The sequence below is a fragment of the Gavialis gangeticus genome, unplaced genomic scaffold, assembly GCF_001723915.1.
Source record: "Gavialis gangeticus isolate Ggan-Ray unplaced genomic scaffold, GavGan_comp1, whole genome shotgun sequence".
NCBI lineage: Eukaryota > Metazoa > Chordata > Crocodylia > Gavialidae > Gavialis > Gavialis gangeticus.
In genome coordinates this window covers 41,856,560-41,874,258 of record NW_017729029.1, presented here as the reverse complement: position 1 = coordinate 41,874,258, position 17,699 = coordinate 41,856,560, and the positions used below count along the sequence as shown (strand labels likewise).

The 17,699-nt window shown below is 42.0% G+C and overlaps 1 protein-coding gene across 3 annotated transcripts in view; it reads left to right on the top strand.

The window, feature by feature from the left end:
• The first annotated feature begins 799 nt into the window (after positions 1-799).
• Positions 800-17,699, top strand: part of CUNH8orf48 (chromosome unknown C8orf48 homolog) — a 50,104-nt gene continuing 33,204 nt past the window's right edge. For 2 of the 3 annotated variants that reach the window (XM_019521476.1, XM_019521474.1), the window contains exons 1-3: positions 800-848; positions 12,581-12,822; positions 14,793-14,909. In XM_019521476.1, coding sequence (XP_019377021.1) covers positions 12,621-12,822; positions 14,793-14,909 — 319 coding nt within the window. In that variant the 5' untranslated portion in view covers positions 800-848; positions 12,581-12,620. Of the gene's footprint in view, positions 849-3,636; positions 3,676-12,580; positions 12,823-14,792; positions 14,910-17,699 lie in introns of those variants that run through there. The other variant, XM_019521475.1, reaches the window with a different exon arrangement.

Sequence of the window (17,699 nt, the reverse complement as noted above, 5' to 3'; positions counted from 1 at the left end):
GGTGCAATCTGAGGAGGCCCAGTTTCTATTCCCAGGACCTTGCAGCTAAACTTGATCTTGACATGGCACCCAAACACGGCACAATATGATGAAACACGCCTGTGACAGCATGTCACAGCCCATGGGAAAGTCGCTAAGATTTGGAGACAGCCTTCCCTGAATCCTGCAAAAAAACCCCTCCAAAACCAAAAAAGGGTGGGGGGCATCTTTACAAGGAGTTGTCTACCTGAAGCCCTCTGAAGGGAAATTAAAATGGAAGCAAAAAGTCTTGTTATCAGTCAATAATGAACTCAGGTCAATTGTTACAACAACAAACGGGTGCCCTAAACGAGGAAACGACAAGGCCCTGTGCCAGTTTGGGTTTTATCTGATACTTTCGCTAGTGATTTGGAGGAAAGGGGCAGCGGGTGATGTTTGTGCAGGGCCCATCCCTCGGTCGCGATAGGAAGCGGGGGGGGCGGGGCAGACGGCGTCTTCCCAAATATCATCCAGGCTGGTTCAGACGTGCTCCCAAACACCGTTCCTAGCGGGGATCATCCGTGGGGAGAGAGGCGGGGGGAGTCAGGCCCGGCCGGGCCTCCAGCAGCTCCCTCAGAGCTGCCCGCTGAGGCGAGGCTGAGGCCGCGGCCGCTGGTGGAGGCAAGCCGCGGGGGTTGCAGCGCTTTACCTGGGGCGGGTGACGGGAGACGAGCGGCCGCTGCTGGGGAGGGACGAGCCCCCAGCACCGCCTTGTCCCATGCGCGCGGGCGGCGGCGGGGCCGGAAGTGGAGCGCGGGCAGCGGGGCCCTGTCGGCCGCGGGAGCCGGGTGAGGTGAGGCCGCTCCTCGCGCCGGGGCCACAGTCCTGGGGTAAGGACAACCCCCTCCCCCGGCTGTCTTCAGCCCTGCCAGGTCTCAACTAGGAAACTGGACATGATCGGATTTGCTGAAAAACTACCGGAGAAAAGGATGCAAATAAGTACACGGAGAAAAGGATGCAAATAAGTGTTGAGGAGGTTCTGAGGGGAAATCCGGTATCTTTGTATTAGACCGACCCAAATAGCAGGGAAAATTCCTCTTTGTGAGCTTCTGGGTAGAAATTAAATAAGTAAGTCAGTCTTACTTACTGCCTGTTGCTAGCTGTGCAGGAATAGCCTGGGTGGCAGTGAGGACGAGGGTCATCGACGCTGAAGCCTTTCGTTATTAGGAGGTGAGCTGTCCTAAGAGAGCAGCGAGAGCAAACCAGCGGTGTCGCTTCTCAGCCTCTTGAAGGCTCAGGACAAACATTGCAGCTTCTCGACCTGGTAGGGGAAATACCATGTACCTGGGTCCAAGAAGGCAGTTTTCCTCAACTGCATCGCAGGAGAACTGCTCTCCTGGCGTGGTTTGGGACCTGCCGAGGTGCGGCGGCTTTAAGCCGAGTTTATGGAAACAGGAGTCTCTTTTTTCTTGCTTGCTCTGAGTGCTTTATGGCTGAGGGGAGGCAAAACTTGGGGGCCTCTGAACCCCAAGCCTTTGGGCTTGGGCCTGTATGTAGGATGCCTGCCAAAGGTTTTGGAAACATCTGAAGCCCCAGATGCGGGTGGAGGATATTTGCCGGTAGTAGGGCCACTTATGGTTCTGGACCCTTGGATTTGGAATTAGTTTTGGCTTATTTGGCTGTGGATACAAATTAAATAGAATAAAAAACAAACAAACCCAGCCTCTAGTGGGTGTAGGGATCCAGTGCAGGGAATAACTGAAGTCCTGGTCTAGGATGGTGGATGCTTGCCTGTAGTTTCTGGGGGCACCTGAATCCTAAGCTCTCTGGGCTTGGGCCTGCAGGTAGGATGCTTGGCAATGGATTTTGGAGTATCTAAAGTCCTGGGGTGAAAGGCTGTGATGGAGGACGCTCACCATTTGTAGTGCCCTACGTTGGGTTTAGAATGATTGAGTTCTGCCTGCTCAATCCATGGTTTTTGCAATGATTGAGATCTGCTTAATCAATCTGATTTAACCTGGAACACAAAATATATTAACCCCCCCGTTCCCCCCCCCCCCCCAAAAAAAAGTAAGTTAAGACTCCCCAAGATTGATCTGGGTTTTGCATTTTTGGCATCAGTTAGCTGCCTTAAAAATTATTGTATGTTTTGAATGCTTTTACTATTATTGGTCGTACATCATACAAGGGTTGAAATTATTGCACAAATACAATAATTATCGTACACCTGGCAACACAGCTGGTCTCGGAGGGGGCTGTGAAGTGTGCACTCTAGCCTAAGTTGTGACAGGGACAGGAGTGAGGCTCAGAAACTAATAACATGCACTCGGGGGGCACTGAGCAGAGCACAGTGGCCACAGCTTGTCTTGGTGCCCAGGCCTCTGATGTGCCCAAGTAAAGAGAAAACAGGGAGGGGAGTGAAGGGACAGGTTCATCATAAGGGAGCTGGAAGGGGACACAGAACAGAGTACACTGGCCTGTGCCCATGGCCCCCTAAATGAACCCATGGATGCCACACAGTGAAACTACACAGAGACACGAGTGGAGGAGTGAAGGGAAGACATCGCCCCACCCTTGCACTTGTTCCTCCATCAGCCAGAGCCTCCTTCCTTGTCTGGTAGATGTCCAGCTTGGCTGGGGTCAAGAGGGGGTTGACCATGAGTTCCTGGGGCTTGGTGGGGCTGGGGAGTACATAAAAGAAGAGGTGCAGGGAGAAGTACTATGCAGCACTGGTGAGGCCACATCTGGAGTACTGTGTTCAGATTTGGGCCCCACACTGCAGAAAGGACATGGACAAATTGGAGACAGTCCAGGAGAGGGCAGCAAAAATGGTGAGGGTGCTGGGGGACATGGCTTATGAGGAAAGACTGAGGGAACTGGGCATATTTAGTCTGGAGAAGAGGAGATTGAGAGGGGATTTAATAGCAGCCTTCAAGTACCTGAAGGGTGGTTCAAAAGAGGATGGAGCTGGACTGTTCTCAGTGGTGGCAGATGACAGAACAAGGAGCAACAAGGAAAGTTTAGGTTAGATATTAGGAAGAACTTTCTCACTAGGAGGGTAGTAAAACACTGGAACAGGTTACTCAGAGAGGTGGTGGAAGATCAATCATTGGAGGTTTTTAAGACCCAGCTAGACAAAGCAGGATAGTCTTGCCTTGAGTTGGACTCAATGCCTCCTGAGGTCCCTTCTAACCCTAATTTTTTATGATTTCTAAGTGCAACCAGAACCTGAGCAGGAGATTCTGGAGGAGGCAGAAAAGGGGCTGCAACCTGGCACACTCAAGGTAGGTGTGCACCAGCTGTGTGACACAGGCCTTTTTGACATGCCTAATCAATTATGGACTTGTGCCCATCAAGAAAGAACAATAAGCCCCCCTTAGGAGGGAGGCCACAGGGGACATGTCAGCTGAGTTTGGGGGACAACTACAGAGAAAACAGGGACAGGAGTAAGGTCACAGATTTAAAACAAGTGCTGGAAGGGGGGACACTGAGCAGAACACACTGGGCAGTGCCCACTGGCCCTCAAATTAGTCCAAGGAGCCAGTGAACACTGCCCAGTGAAATTCTACCCAGAGACATGATTGGGTTAGGGACAGGAAAATGGTCCTACAGTCCCCAGGGGTCCTGCCAGCCTCCTTCCTGATCAGACAGATCGTGAACTTGGCTAGAGCCAGGAGGAGGTTGACCAGGAGGTCCCAGGACTTGTTGGAGCCACAGATGAGATGTGCATAAATGAAAAGGTGCAGAGAGTAGCTGTGTGACAGGCCTATTTGGTTCATAGAATTAACATGGCCTTGACTCTCATGGAGCAATTGTTAGCCCCCCTGTTATGGAGGGGAGGGCTATTGGGTATACACCAGTTGATTTTGAGGGGACAAGTACAGAGAAAACAAGGATGGGTCAAAGGTTCAAAATGAGTGCACCAAGGTGGGGACACTGAGCAGAGGACACTGACAGTGCTCACTAGCCCTTGAATGACTGCCCAGAGATGTGAACAGGCAAGGGACAGGAAGACAGCCCTGCATTCCCTGCGGGTTCACCCAGCTAGAACCTCCTTCCTGGTCAGGTATATTGCCAGCTTGGCTAGGGCCAGGAGGAGGTTGAGCAGGAAGTCTCAGGACTTGGTGGGGCTGCAGATGGGGAGTGCATAAACAAAGAGGTGCAGAGAGTAGCTGTGTGACACAGAAGAGTGGGCAAGATGGACCTGCGGTCTGACCCAGTACTTGGCAGTTCTTACATTCCCAGTGGGTATGATGACAGGAATGAGTGATACATGATGTGATCCTACATTTTCATTAGCAAGTGCACCTCTCTGAACATTAGAACATAAGAATAGCCATGTTGGGTCAGACCAATAGCCCCTCTGGCCCACTGGCTTGTCTCTGACAGTGGCAGAAGTAGATGCTATAAAAGGAGAGCACTGAACAAGGTATCTCTAGGGTGATCTATCCCCTATTCAGTACTTTCCCTGGTATCCACCATTGTTGGGTTAGAGATGCCAGAGGAAACATCTCCAACCACTCTGTGTAATAGCCATTAATAGATCTGTCGTCCTTAAATGTTTCCAGCCCCTCTTTAAGCCTGACTGCAATCTGCTTCCATCACCTCCCGTGGCTTCCTGACAGTTTTCCCTCCCCTGTAGTTTCAATGGAATACAGTGTTTAGTGCATCTTGTGCACTGTATGGCTGTGGGCTGCTTGTGCCTGACTGTGTCCCAGCCAGAAATTGGTCATATTTTCAGTAATGGGGTAAGCATCCTCACTACAGTGTCCAATGAGCTTTGGGATCCTGCAGTCCTGGAGAATGAAAGCTGCCATGCATAAGATGTATGTCTGTCTGACTTTCCCAGAGGCAAACGTTCTTCCCTCCCATCATAATACTCACTATAGGAATTTGAGGGTTTGGCCTAAAGTCCTAAAATCATAGCTACTTCTGGCTGGTTTGTGGTCTGTATTCCTCAATGAACTGTTCCTAGCAGAAAGACGAAACTGCTACAAGACTGAACGTTGAATAAAGGTAAATCTTTACTGTGTGGATGCAGTGATTCACGTGGTGTTATGAGCCAGCTGGCTATGTGGATCTGCTACAGTGAACCATCTTTTGCATATTTAGCATGCTGCAGCAAATTGCAAATTAGACTTCTCTGTGTAGACAAGCCTAGAAATTTATCAGAGAAAGTACTATGGTTTTCACTGAGAAATCGGTAGCTGTCATTACATGCAAATGAAGCTTATTTTGCTCTATGCATAGACAGTAATGTTTCAAATGATTGTTTTCCTCCTCTGTGAAAGATTGGCAGAGGAGAGTCCAGGAAACACTCCTGTACAGCATGCCCTCTACTCTGTTTTCCCTTACTCAGCTGCCAAGACTCGTTACTCCCAGACCACCTCCCCAGCATCAAACACCTCTGCATCCCTTATTCATTAAAGGGAATTCATTTGTCAGCTCTTGCAACCCATGAAGAAATACCCCTACAATCTTTTATAGTTTCCCTCCTAAGATATACCTCCCGACTTAACCATCCCTAACCCTGTTGGCTATACTGCCTGAACCCTCACAAGTTCCTGTCATCCTAGTCACAACAGCTTCCTCCATTCTGTGTATCAGTGTTGTATTAGGTTGCTTAGGACAGTGGTTCTCAAACTTTTTTGTACCAGGAGTCATTTGTAAATATCAATGGCCAGTCCTGACCCAGTGCTGTTCACTCCCGACACACTGTCTCTCGCCCCCAGGCCCCAGCCCCCCAGTGTGCGGGGGGTAGGGGGTGGGTGTGTGGGGATGCAGGGCCCAAAGTAGTCCCTTGGAGGCTGGAACTCTGCCAGGGAAAAGCCATGGTTTCCCACATTTTTCTCCTTTAAAGGAAAGTCCCTTTTTAAGTTTGTTGATCCATTTTTAAAGTTTGTTCGCAACCCTTTCATATATTCTTGTGACCCACTTTTGGGTCACGACCCATGGGTTGAGAAATGCTAGCTCAGAATATGATATATAGTTCAAGGTGCAGTCTCAATGTCACATAAGGAGAAGCAGTAGTTTCCCTAATTTGTCGTTTAGTATTTGGTAGCCTTTTTAAATCTTAATTTAATGCACAGTGAGTTGCCAATTCTCAATGTGTTCATAAACTTTTGTGATGAACTCATATATTTTTGGTGACGCAAGCTGAATTAACAAAAAAGGTGATTTTTTTTTTTGGAAAAAATTATCTTTGCTATAAAATTAGGGAATATTTTGAGAGGAAGATATTAAGTGTTACTGTTAGAGTCCTTGGGGAAGAGAGGGAGCTGTAGGAAGGTGGAATTAGTGTGGTTGATGTAGATCTGGCTCCCCTCCACCAAACAAGTTACATGCCTTGGAAGTGAAACACAGTCAACCACTACGCAATTTAATTTGCCAACAGTGGCTCCTCATTAGAAACACATTGCTGCCAAGACTACAAGGAGCCCTCAGGTTGGTGCCAACAGAGCTGTCTTGTTAAAAAATATACTGAATACATTGTCTATGAAATCCCGCTCCAGATAGAAGGTTTGTCAGCTAACACTGCATCATACCTTGTGAGAAGGCTTTTAAAGCTTTTAAAAAATATTTTTTCCTGCCCAGAAATGAAGGGACCACAAAGGGGTTTGGGTTTTTTTTGGAAATTTAGTTTGCCTTGATTTCTGCTACTGTAATACATAGAGAAGAGTTTTTTGCCCAATTTGATTTGCTAGAACTATAAATAATTTTAGAACATGCTGGTCCAGTTATGGTAGGTATTCTTGTTTATCAGAAAGGAAGACGGAATCTATTTTCCTTGGAGCTTCATCTGGAATCATCTCTCGTTCCTTTGGCCTTATACCACAGAAACTTGTTATTTTGCATTGATGAAATTGGTGCCCCTGCTGCAGTTGGCAAGGAGACCAATTCAAACAATGTCTTCTCATCCCTCCCTTCCAAGCACCCTCAATAGGGAGCTGAGCTTGCTGTCACAATAGCTATCTGCTGCATCCTCATTATGACCAAATAAGACTTTGCAGAGGCAGATGCAACTTTATTTTGGGTTGTAAAATCCATTTATCTGTAATTTTGGCGCTCTGCTATTTTCAGGCCTTGTACAGCCCTTTTTTCTGCTCATGCTGCCATTGTAAAGGCACAGTGATATTGGTCCCATCTGAAGTTGTGAGGTGGTTCCAGCTCAAACAGTTCCTTCTTTCACCATATCCCTCTTGTTCACTTCTTGCCTAACCTATATATTCACTGAGGACAAAGCCTCACTTAACATCAAGACATTAGGTCAGCTTGTGCATAAGAGAACTAATTGGCTCTCAGTTAGCATTTCTTATTGTTATTCTTCAGTAACCCTGATCTCATTAACTAGTTTCCCTCCTGCTTTAATGTTGGTGTAATGAGCAGAAGAATTACTTTAATGTTTATTAATATTAGAAGCTTAGATCTGAAAGTTTTTCTTACTGTTGGATCATCATTATAGCAAAATAGGAACCCTGTAACAATTTAATATCCTGTTGTGTTATGACTATTACAGGCTGCTACTTGTTCCAACTCAACAGATGCAGCAAAAAATAAGACATGAAAGTTATTTGCACTCCCAGAAGTGATTCCCAGAGCTTAATACATTACGTAACATCATTAAGTCTTATAATCTCCATGTGTGATGTACCCCTTTTACAGATGAATATAAGGACACAGCTTGGCTTTCATAGATACTAAGTACTGGCAGCTCCTGTGGAAAGCAGGTAGAATTGTGCATCTTTAAAAATCAACTCACTGGGTCTCCAACTCTCATTGAAATCCGTAGGAATCCAAAGCCTAACTGGATTTGGGGCTTGAAAAGACTGCTAGGAACTAGCTAGATCCAATAAAGGACTTACGGGCTCATATCCAAAACCATAGTTCAAAAAAACCTTTGCTCAGTTGCTGCCTAACTCCAGAGGTGCCCAAGCTCCAGTTGTGAGGTTCTTTACATCTGTAAGTTCTTTATTCTTTAACTAAAGTTCTCTAGGTGTGTAGCATTGCACCTCTGCACAGGTTCAGAACTGCCCCAGTCTTGACAGGGCTCAGCATTGGGACATCTAGCTGAGGCCTAAGCATGGTTGGGATCCAGAAATTAGGTGTTCCTTCAGCTATGTTTCCTGAGGTACCTGATTTAGTAAGTCATCTCAGCTATCATTTTCCTTTGAAAAAATATGGGTTTATGAGGATTGTAAATGTTTTAAAATATGACTGCGCCTTGTTTGGTTCTTTGAAAGAAAGGGGGTAGGCATATGTCTTTAGGAGAGGGTCCTGAATGAGGTGCTTGGATTGCATCCTCCTTGCAGACTGTGCTGTTCCATGCTTTAGAATGCTAAATGTTTTAGCAGTCTGAGGTACTTAAGTCTCCCACTGAACTGTATAAAGAGCCTAGAAACTTAGGACAGGGCTTTGGCTTCCACTCCAAGGGCTAGTAAGCTTAGTCTTCTTAAATGCTTTATTTTTGGAGCCTAAGTGCTCTGTTTGTCCTAGCCCTATCTTAAATACCTTTTCCCAGGGAGGTGGTGCTCTCACCTTCCCTGTAAATCTTCAAGAGGAGACTGGATAGGCACATGGCTGGGGTCTTATGATCCCTCCCACCCCCAGTGCTCATTCCTGCTTGTGGCAGGGAGTCGGACTAGATGATCTGTCTAGGTCCCTTCCGACTCCTTGAGTCTATGATTCTATGAAATCTTGCCCTAAAGTCTCTATCAAGCTTTCAGAAATTCACAAGTGTAGAACTGGGAAAAGAACCTAGGAGTTCTTTCTGCCCTAGATGTGAAAACACACTTCTTCTTTCTAAATAAAAAGGAAGCAAATAAAATATTTCACCAAAATTAAAAAAAAAAAGTATTTGCAATTTAGGAATGATGCTTCTTACCAAGTGAATTTTGTAAAATTTTCTACTGAGCTAATGCAAGGACTTCCTTGATTGCTGAAATAATGGTTGAACAGAGAGAGTCTCTTATAGCAAAGGGAAGGTATTATCTATGGGTTAGTCTGTGTTTGAATTGTTAGCTGATTCAGAATTAATATACATGGTCACAGGAGATGTGTGGACATTTGTGTTTCTAAGCATGGAAGAATGGGGATTTCAGGTCCTGTTGAGTGGATCTTAGTTCCAGGACATACACTGGTATCAGTCAGGGCCAGTGTATACTGTTGAAATCAGTGGTTGCCAAATAGCAGACTCTACAGTATACAGAATCTTTGTAAAGATGATGACATTACTTAATACATAAATGTGACATCTTGTCATGTCAGATGTTCACAGTTATAATGTACATGAGAATACCTAAGATTAAGGGCAGATAATGAAATCCTAGAGGATTAACATTACAAAATTACAAATTGGTTTGTCTCATACCAAATACTGGTACCAAAACTGATTTTATCAATACAAAAGTTGCATGATTTTTTCATATAAGCTGTTCAAATTTACATGATAACATTGATAAAAATGCTTTTGCAAAGGTATTAAGTCTCCGATCTTGTACCTGTAGATTTGCAACTTGACCTGCATAAAAAGGTTTTCTGTTTCTTTTTAGAAATTACCAGTGTGTGTATATATAAACTAGGTTCAGATTAATCCATTGTGTAATACCTATGTGTTTTTAGTCCTGATTCTTCACTATTGAAGTCATCAGGAGTTTTGCCGGAGAGAACAAGATTGGGCTCTTCATTCTGCTCTTCTGTTTATTATTGCAGGGAGATCATTGTAGTTAGTTTACTCTTAAATGAAAACTTTCACAGAACATTGAATGTGAGACAATTTGTAAATTAAATCTTTGTATTACAGATTTTTCTTTATCTGTTTTTAGGAGGTGGACTCAGCATGTTTCACTAAGATTACTTTTGTTTTATGATTTCAGTGGGAAAAAGGATTAAGCTTGTGATTTAATTGGGTCTGGTCCTTCAGTTGTGTGGAAGGGGAATTTCCACTGGTACTAGTAATTTAATTTACTTGCGTATCTCAGTGCAGTGCTGAATAATCCCAGTAAAATTCTGACTCTGTTGAAGAGTATGGCAGACCATCCCTTGACCAATAGATATAAGAGCCAGGATTTCACCTTAAATGCATTTTGCAAATGGAAGTATCTTTGTTAGTTGTATGTGATTGGGTGAGGTTCCACATCAGTCTTTTGCCCTGTACCAGTTTGGTGAACATAGTCAGTATCGTTTAAGTATAGTAGTGACAGGAGTGTGCTGATGCTTCTGCTGGGACTAAAACCCAGAGATTCCTGACAAGAGAATCTTGCCCTTCTGCTCAGGGTCAGAGCAGTCACTGCCTTTGGGGTCAGAGAGGAATTTGCCCTCATGACCAGATTGGTAAGGACTGTGGGGGTTTTTACCTTCCTCTGTAGTGAGGGGCATGGCCTCTTCATTGGATCTCTTGATTGTATTTTAACAGCTCTTGCAGAAGCTGGATTTTGACCACTGTTGTCCTGCTGCTTGGTGTCTGGCAGGTTAGGGTGTTATATGCCTTGTAGTCATGTAACAGGGTTAAGTTGTGGACTTTTAAGAATAAGTGAGACAAAGATTTGTATAGGATGGTTTGGCTAGGGGTGATCCTGCTTCAGGCAGGGGGAAGTTGGACTAGATGTGACCTCCAGAGGCCCTTTCCAGCCCGACTTCTCTGATATCTTTTAGCGTGTGAATTTGTGACTAAAACCCCCTCCTCATGTTATCAAGAAGGGAATGACAGTGACATGCTCATGTTACTCTTGTAAATATTTTAAAACACCAGTATTGCTTACTTTATCCTCTTCCTTTGATGTCGTTTTACCCACAATTTGCTTACTCGTGGAGAAGATTTGCTTCCATATATCTTCTAGATAATTCGGTGGCCCTGCCCTCTTGCTTAAATATAAGCATTTGTTGGTTTTCAGATCAGAGCCTTATTCATGCACGTGGACATTTTTCCATTAAAGGGTCATTTTTGTCAATTGTTTTTCAACTTAACTGTGTCCATCAGTATAAAGGCTCTATTCACTGACAAAGTTATTTTTAACGTGAAGTACCTGTCTGTGAGTAGAGAACGTTTAGCCTCATTTAAAGAAAAATAATTACTTTTTCCTTAAGGAATAATTTGTTTTGTTAAATTGTTATCTTTTGTTCAGTGAGTGGCTGATCTGCATTTAAATAGAGGTTTCCTTTAATTTTTTTTTTTTAAGAAAGAAACTCAGGGATGTGAAGTTTGGAACTGATCTGTTTTACATGAATGAACAAGAAATACAAATTGGGTCTAAAATGGATAATAAATTTTCTTGCTTAAGAAATATGGGATTAATATTTTATTAAACAATCTAACGTGAAGACCAGGGAGGCAAGAGTATCTGTGAGTGCTTTATCATGAAAGACATTTGTAAGCTGTACAAAAACTCTATCAAGGTGCTTCTAGTTCTCTGTATCCAGTGCTATTATAGTATCTCAAATATACAGTGGAGCAGAGCATTTTCTTGAATAGAATGAAATTATGTCCTAATCAATGTTTCTTCCAAAGAGAGGATAAAGTAAGTGAGATCAGTTCTTCATGACTGGTTACCAACTTGAGTGTTTGTTTTTTCCCTTGTAGTTTGGTTTTGTTTTGCTTTTTCTTTCCCTCAGACTTGGGATAAACTTTCATTAATTTGAATGTATCAAAGACATGGTGTTTGTTATTTTTCCTTTTTTTTCACAGCATAAAGTTGAGTAAACCAAGGACAGTTTGCATTTCTAAATGACTAATGAGAGGTATGAAAACCCACAGCAACGTAAAGCAAACATTTGATCTTTTTGTTTTCACATTCGTATAAGAAACTGTTATCCGTAATTTTATTATAAAGTTTTTACACTAATTTTTACTAGCACAGTTGCATAGTATTTTTGTAAAGTCCTCTCCTGAAAGGTGAGGTATCAAAAGGTAAATTGGAGGAGGTAGTCATAATCATAAAAGAGTGGTACCCTGAATTCTTTACTCAGGGCTTGAACTTGGCTTCCATGAAGCAGTGCCATACTAACAGAGTAGCCCTTCTATGAATAAGGTTGAGAGAATCTAGTCTTTTGTTTTTACTTTGACTGAATATCCACTGACTTCAGTGATAATTTTGTCTAATTAAGGATTTCACAATTTAAGGGTTGTTTATAAATTTAAAAATACATATTTAGAAGTAAATGTAGCTACATTTGCACATTGTTTGGTTCTGGACATTTTTAGAAATGAAATGTCTTTGTCCTACAATAGATTTGATACTAAAATACCTGAAGTATATGCCTCAATCTTTCATAAGCAACTGCAGCAATAAGGTCATTTGGTGATGTGATGGCAGAAGTAATGATATGTGCTTCTCTGCATTAGTGTTTTAAAAGGTTGCAATGTCTGCAGTGATGTAAAAAATACTTGGATGCATTGCAAATTAATTTGATGTATTGGAAATTCTTGAAATAACTATTTCATCCTCATGTTTTGCCAACAAACTTGGAGTTGAGCTGCATCCTTGAACACACAGAGGAAGGCTGAATCCTGTAACATCTCTTTGTAAGCTGGCTATGTAAATTGCACTGCTAATTTCCAGGCTAGTAGCTCTACTGCAGTTATGTTACTGACTCTGTTATGAATATTACCTTTTATTACTATTTTTAGTACTATCCTATGGTGACCTGGGAGCTGTGAGGACAAGCAGATGGAATTGGACAGTAGTTACAGTAGCTGTATTTCAGATTATTCAGACGATACATTTGAGTCCTTCAGTGAGAAGGAAGAAGCCTACAAACAATATGAAAACGAACTATTTGCATCTTATTGTACCACAGAGAACTCAGAATGCCGTGCTGTGTCAGATGTATCTGAAAGCACATGGAAGTCAACAAGTCAAAATGATGAAGGTATGCAAAGCTTACCATGTATTTCATCTAGTCTTAAAATTACATAGTGGGGTCCCAGATCAGCAAAAATAACACCAAAATAAAATAAGAACTGCCTCCAGTTTTCTTTCTGTGTAAAGCAGTAGAAGCCTCAAACTCTGCCTTTGCTCAGCCAGAGATATATTTTTGCTCTACCAAGACTTAATGGAGATATACTGTGTCAAACAGGTTATTTAGGTTTGGAAGCCCTTATTCAGTTTTTCTATGTACTGGAGTTCTATTGCTATGATAAATAGATCTTAAAGTTACCTTGACTCAGAATCGTCATACTGGAAAAATAGCTAATCTACAGTAGCTTCCCAAAAGGATAGTAGAATTTCCATCACTAGAGGCATTTGGAAGTAGATGATATTAAATTTCAAAAATATATTGTGGGCTGAACAAGCCTGCAGCAGGTAAGAGTAAAAGTAGAAGGGAGTTGGGGACAGACCATTTTACTTTAATTAGAGACCTGTTAAGTATCTGACTTAACCCTGATTTCCAGGATAGTGTTCCTGTCCTGCCCTTTTACTCTTATCTCGCTTTATATTTAAGCTGGATGTAAGTAGTATTCAAGCTACTGATCAACTGTATTTTTCAAAAATATATATTCTTAGAATAAGAATTTGTCCTCACTAGAATTTAAAAAAATGTTTATCTAAAAAGCATTTAGCCAACATGTTTTAAAAGCTGATGTTGACAAGGAATACTGATTTTTTTTTTTTTTTTTTTTAATGTATGTTTGTACCGTGGCCTGGGCTCCCACACTGAGTTCACCATGACCAAATAGCTTATGTTAGAATACAAATAGCTTTGTCAGCACAGGGGTTTTAAAATCTGTTAGTTAAAACATATTAGCAAGCATATGCATTTTATCCAGTTGTGGACACCCATTTTAGTGTCTTTCCTTCCCTTTCTAACCCGCCCAGTGCATTCTTTTTTTCTCTGCAATAACAGCTGGCACTGTGACAGTTAATGATTCACCGTAAAACTTCTTTAGGTACACAAGCTCTACATTATAGGCCAAATTTTGCCCTCAGATTCATATATCTGAAATAGAAACCATCTGTGTCCAGGGGCAGAAGGTAGCCTTAAAAATCAAATTGTCAAAGATCCGTGTAATAAGATAATGTTTGCTTTGGTGGCTTGTTCATGCTTTGTTATATAAGTGAACTATGTCTGAGGTGATAAGCTGAGTAAGTTTGTTTTGAGTCCGTTTTCATAGTGGACACATTTTAATAAAACCTTCCTTCTTTAATAGAATTTTATTAAATACTCCACTAACAGCTAGTGAAATCCTTCTTTTTAGCATCAGAGAACTAATCGTTCAATTTACACAAGTAAAATGCAAAATAAATTGATGAGTTAAAGAAAAGGTGATATGGCCTTTTTTCTTTGCCAAAATGATTCTCCATAGAGCACTAGATCTACAATGATGAATACCAGTTAAAGGAAAGAGCTTGTAGAATGGGAAATAAATCACAAAACCATTTCTACCTATGATTTTCTACTGTGCTGTATATGTGTGTTAGTGCAGGGTGTGTGTAGTCCCTGATGTTGGGTCTACTTGGTGGAAAATTCCATCAAGTCTAATTGAAGTGGTATTTTAGGGCTCTTAGTAACTCACAGAAGGTGCTTAGTGCACTGCAGATTTGGACCTACATTTGTCTCTGGAACTTTTGTTTGCATATCTTATACTATCTTTTTCTCATATGAGTAGAGAAGAACAAATTAAGATACTTTTATGTGATAGAGCCTGGGTAATTTTACAAGCTGCTAATCCACCAATTTCCTTTCTACAGGCCAGTAGTCTGGGGTTTTTTTTCCCTTGCCTACAGTGTTCCATTTCACAGGGAGACATTTGTAACATCCAGATGGAGAATTCTTTGCCTTCCCTATTAGGTTGTACTTTATTTCTTTTCTACTTTCTCAGCTCACATCTTTTTTTATAGGTGAGCTCTTAGACTCTGCAACTATAGAAAAAGATTTGATGGAAAAATGGATCAACTGTCTCAAAAATAAAGCAGCTGGCACTGGACAAAGCAAACCTGTCATGAGAACACGAACAGGTGAGGTCACAATCTGTATTACGATTAGCTACCTGAATTTTTTTTACTTTTTATTAGTTAGTATACATTTTGGACAACAGTTTAATTTTCAGTTAAAAAAATACACTTTAGAATTTTGAACTTCCCTTCTCTTCCCTTTAGTTTTGTTGACCAGTTATAGACCTGGTTGGAAACTTTTGATTTTTTTTAAACTTGTTTCTGTCTAATTTTCTGATACATGAAATGTATTTGTTTTCTTGACCAGCTCTATTATTCACTGGCTATAACCTGTGCTGCTTCAAGCCTGTGGTATTTCTATTCCTTTCCCCCCCTGAGGGAGGCAGCAATGTACCAGGCTTGACAGAAGCAAGGACAATGTAGCAGTATGTGAGAAGAGAGGGAGAGTGAGGGTGAAAGGATGCTATTTGTATGTGCTCAGTAGCAATGTCAGCAGTGGGTGGAGCTTAATTCCTCCAAGTTTTTATGCAAAAGAGGTCGTGACTGCTATTGTTAATCTTAAAAAAAGTAATAGGACAAAGATAATTGAAGCAGAAGTAAATTTTCATGAATTTCATATGTGAAAGGAGTGCAGACTCTCAAAAGCTCTGTGAGATGCCTCTAATGTTCTGATTCAGAAATCAGTTGACTGAGATTGATCTTTGCACCAAAGTAGAAAGCTGCTGTATGGCTTTTAGTTGGGTATAGGGGTGCCTACTCCCATTTACACTCTTTGTACATATTAAGAAGATAAAGAGGCAGACCCCACTCATCTTTAACTGTGTAGCCAGAGAGAGATAAGTCAGTGTTAAGAGTTTCTGACTCCCACTTTCTGGCTCTGACCATTCCGTTGATGAACCCAGGAGCACCATGTATGGCAGATATAGTTTTATGAAACATATTTTTACTAAGGTATTGAAGCTTTGTCTGAGGAACCTCTCTAAGAGCATCCTTCAAAAAATGTCAGAAATATATCAGAAATGTGTAATTGCCTCGTTTAGATAGTTATTTACATCACGGAGCCTACCAATTTGCAGAACTAAATTTCTCTTGGGGTTGAAAGTAAGCAGGTTTAATCTTTTCCAACCATTTAAAATGTTTGGAGTTCTTCACAAATTTACTTTTGTGGGCCATGCTTTATGGCTAAAATAGGGTAGACTGGTAGCTGAGTTCTTTAGATCAATCAACTGCTTTCTTATTAATTTGAGATGACCTATGAGTGGTAAGAAATGATACCAGGCTCCTCAGTCTGTCCATCTTAGCACTCATCTTAAGAGTATCTAAGTGCTTCCTGGGTAAACTGAGCACATATGTGCTCAGATTTTATAGTGTTCTTTGACTCTTTCCATTTAAAGAGCCCAGAATAAGGTTTCACACCTTTGTCTCCTTATTGAATTTGTAGGATGCTGTGATTTGATTACCTGGCCAACCCCAAATCTATCAGTATTAATCATGCAAGTAGCAATAGACTGTATCTTTCAAAACCAGAATATTAACTTACTCATGAAATAATCACAATAACTTTCATATTCTCAGATCTATAAATGTTTGTTTCCCTTGGACTTAATGAATTTTTAGTCTATGACCTTGGGAGCTTCTTATTGTTTTATCAACACGGAGACTCTTTTGATTACCTCTTAATTGTTTGTTCTTTTTTGTTTTTTACATAATTGTAGATGAGCTCACCTGGAACTAGGCTGCTGTATAATTAAAGTCCCTTCAGTAAGCTTAGTAAAATTAGCAGAGTATGCACTGAAGTATAACTCTGTGGATAGTGCTGCAGAACGTTGTTAAATGTGAACAAATTATATGTCAGCTCACAGGCACAGGGGCCAAGTACATGGGGGCCTGAGGGCCCAGGCCCCCCTCAGGAAGAGGGCTGTTGGGGCCCAAACCTGAGGAAAATTATGTAATATTTCCATATGATTTTATGTTGTAAAAGATGGATTCAGTTATGTTGAGTGTGCTGGATATAAGGTGATGTGCTTAGGAATGATGACTGAGGCACAGAGCTGTTACCAGGAATCTGTGTTTTCCATTTGCTGCAGAAAAATATGGATTTTCTCCTTTAACAGAGAAAAACACAGCTTTTCTCCTTTAAAGGAGAAAAATACGGGAAACTATGGGCTCCAGCCTGCAAGGGGCTGTGGGGAGGGCGATCAGAGGCAGGGGGCACTCGCACTTGTAGAGAGAAGATTAGAAAGGCTAAGGTGGTGACTGAGTGAATTTAAACTAGCAACAGAAATCAAGAACAATAAGAAGTTCTTCTTTAGGTATGTAGGGAACAGGAGGACTAAGGGAAAATCATTCTAGATAGGGTTCAGAATAGGCTTGGTGGGAATGACCACTTTCCTACTGTTGACGTTGAGCTGGTGTGTGATCAGTTAGAAAAGTTAGACATTTATTGGTCAGCAGGACTGGATGAACTTCATTCGAGAGTGCTGAAGGAGCTGGCCAATCATCACGGAATCTTTGGTGAAACTCTTCCAGAACTCAGGGTGCTCGGGGGAGGTCCCTAAAGACTGGAAGAGGGCCAATGTTGTGCCCATCTTCAAGAAGGGGAGGAGAGAGGACCTGGGCAACTGTAGGCCAATTAGCCTAACTTGTATCCCAGGGAAAATCCTGGAAAATTCCATCAAGGAGCCTATGTGCGATATGCTTGCAGAAGGAAGGATTCTGAATGATAGCCAGCATGGCTTCTTCGCGGGCAGGTCTTGTCTTAACCAGACTCATTTCCTTCTGTGACCAGGTAACTTACCACCTGGATAAGTGAGAGGAGGTCGAAATTGGGGGTGGGGGGGGGGCAAGGCAATG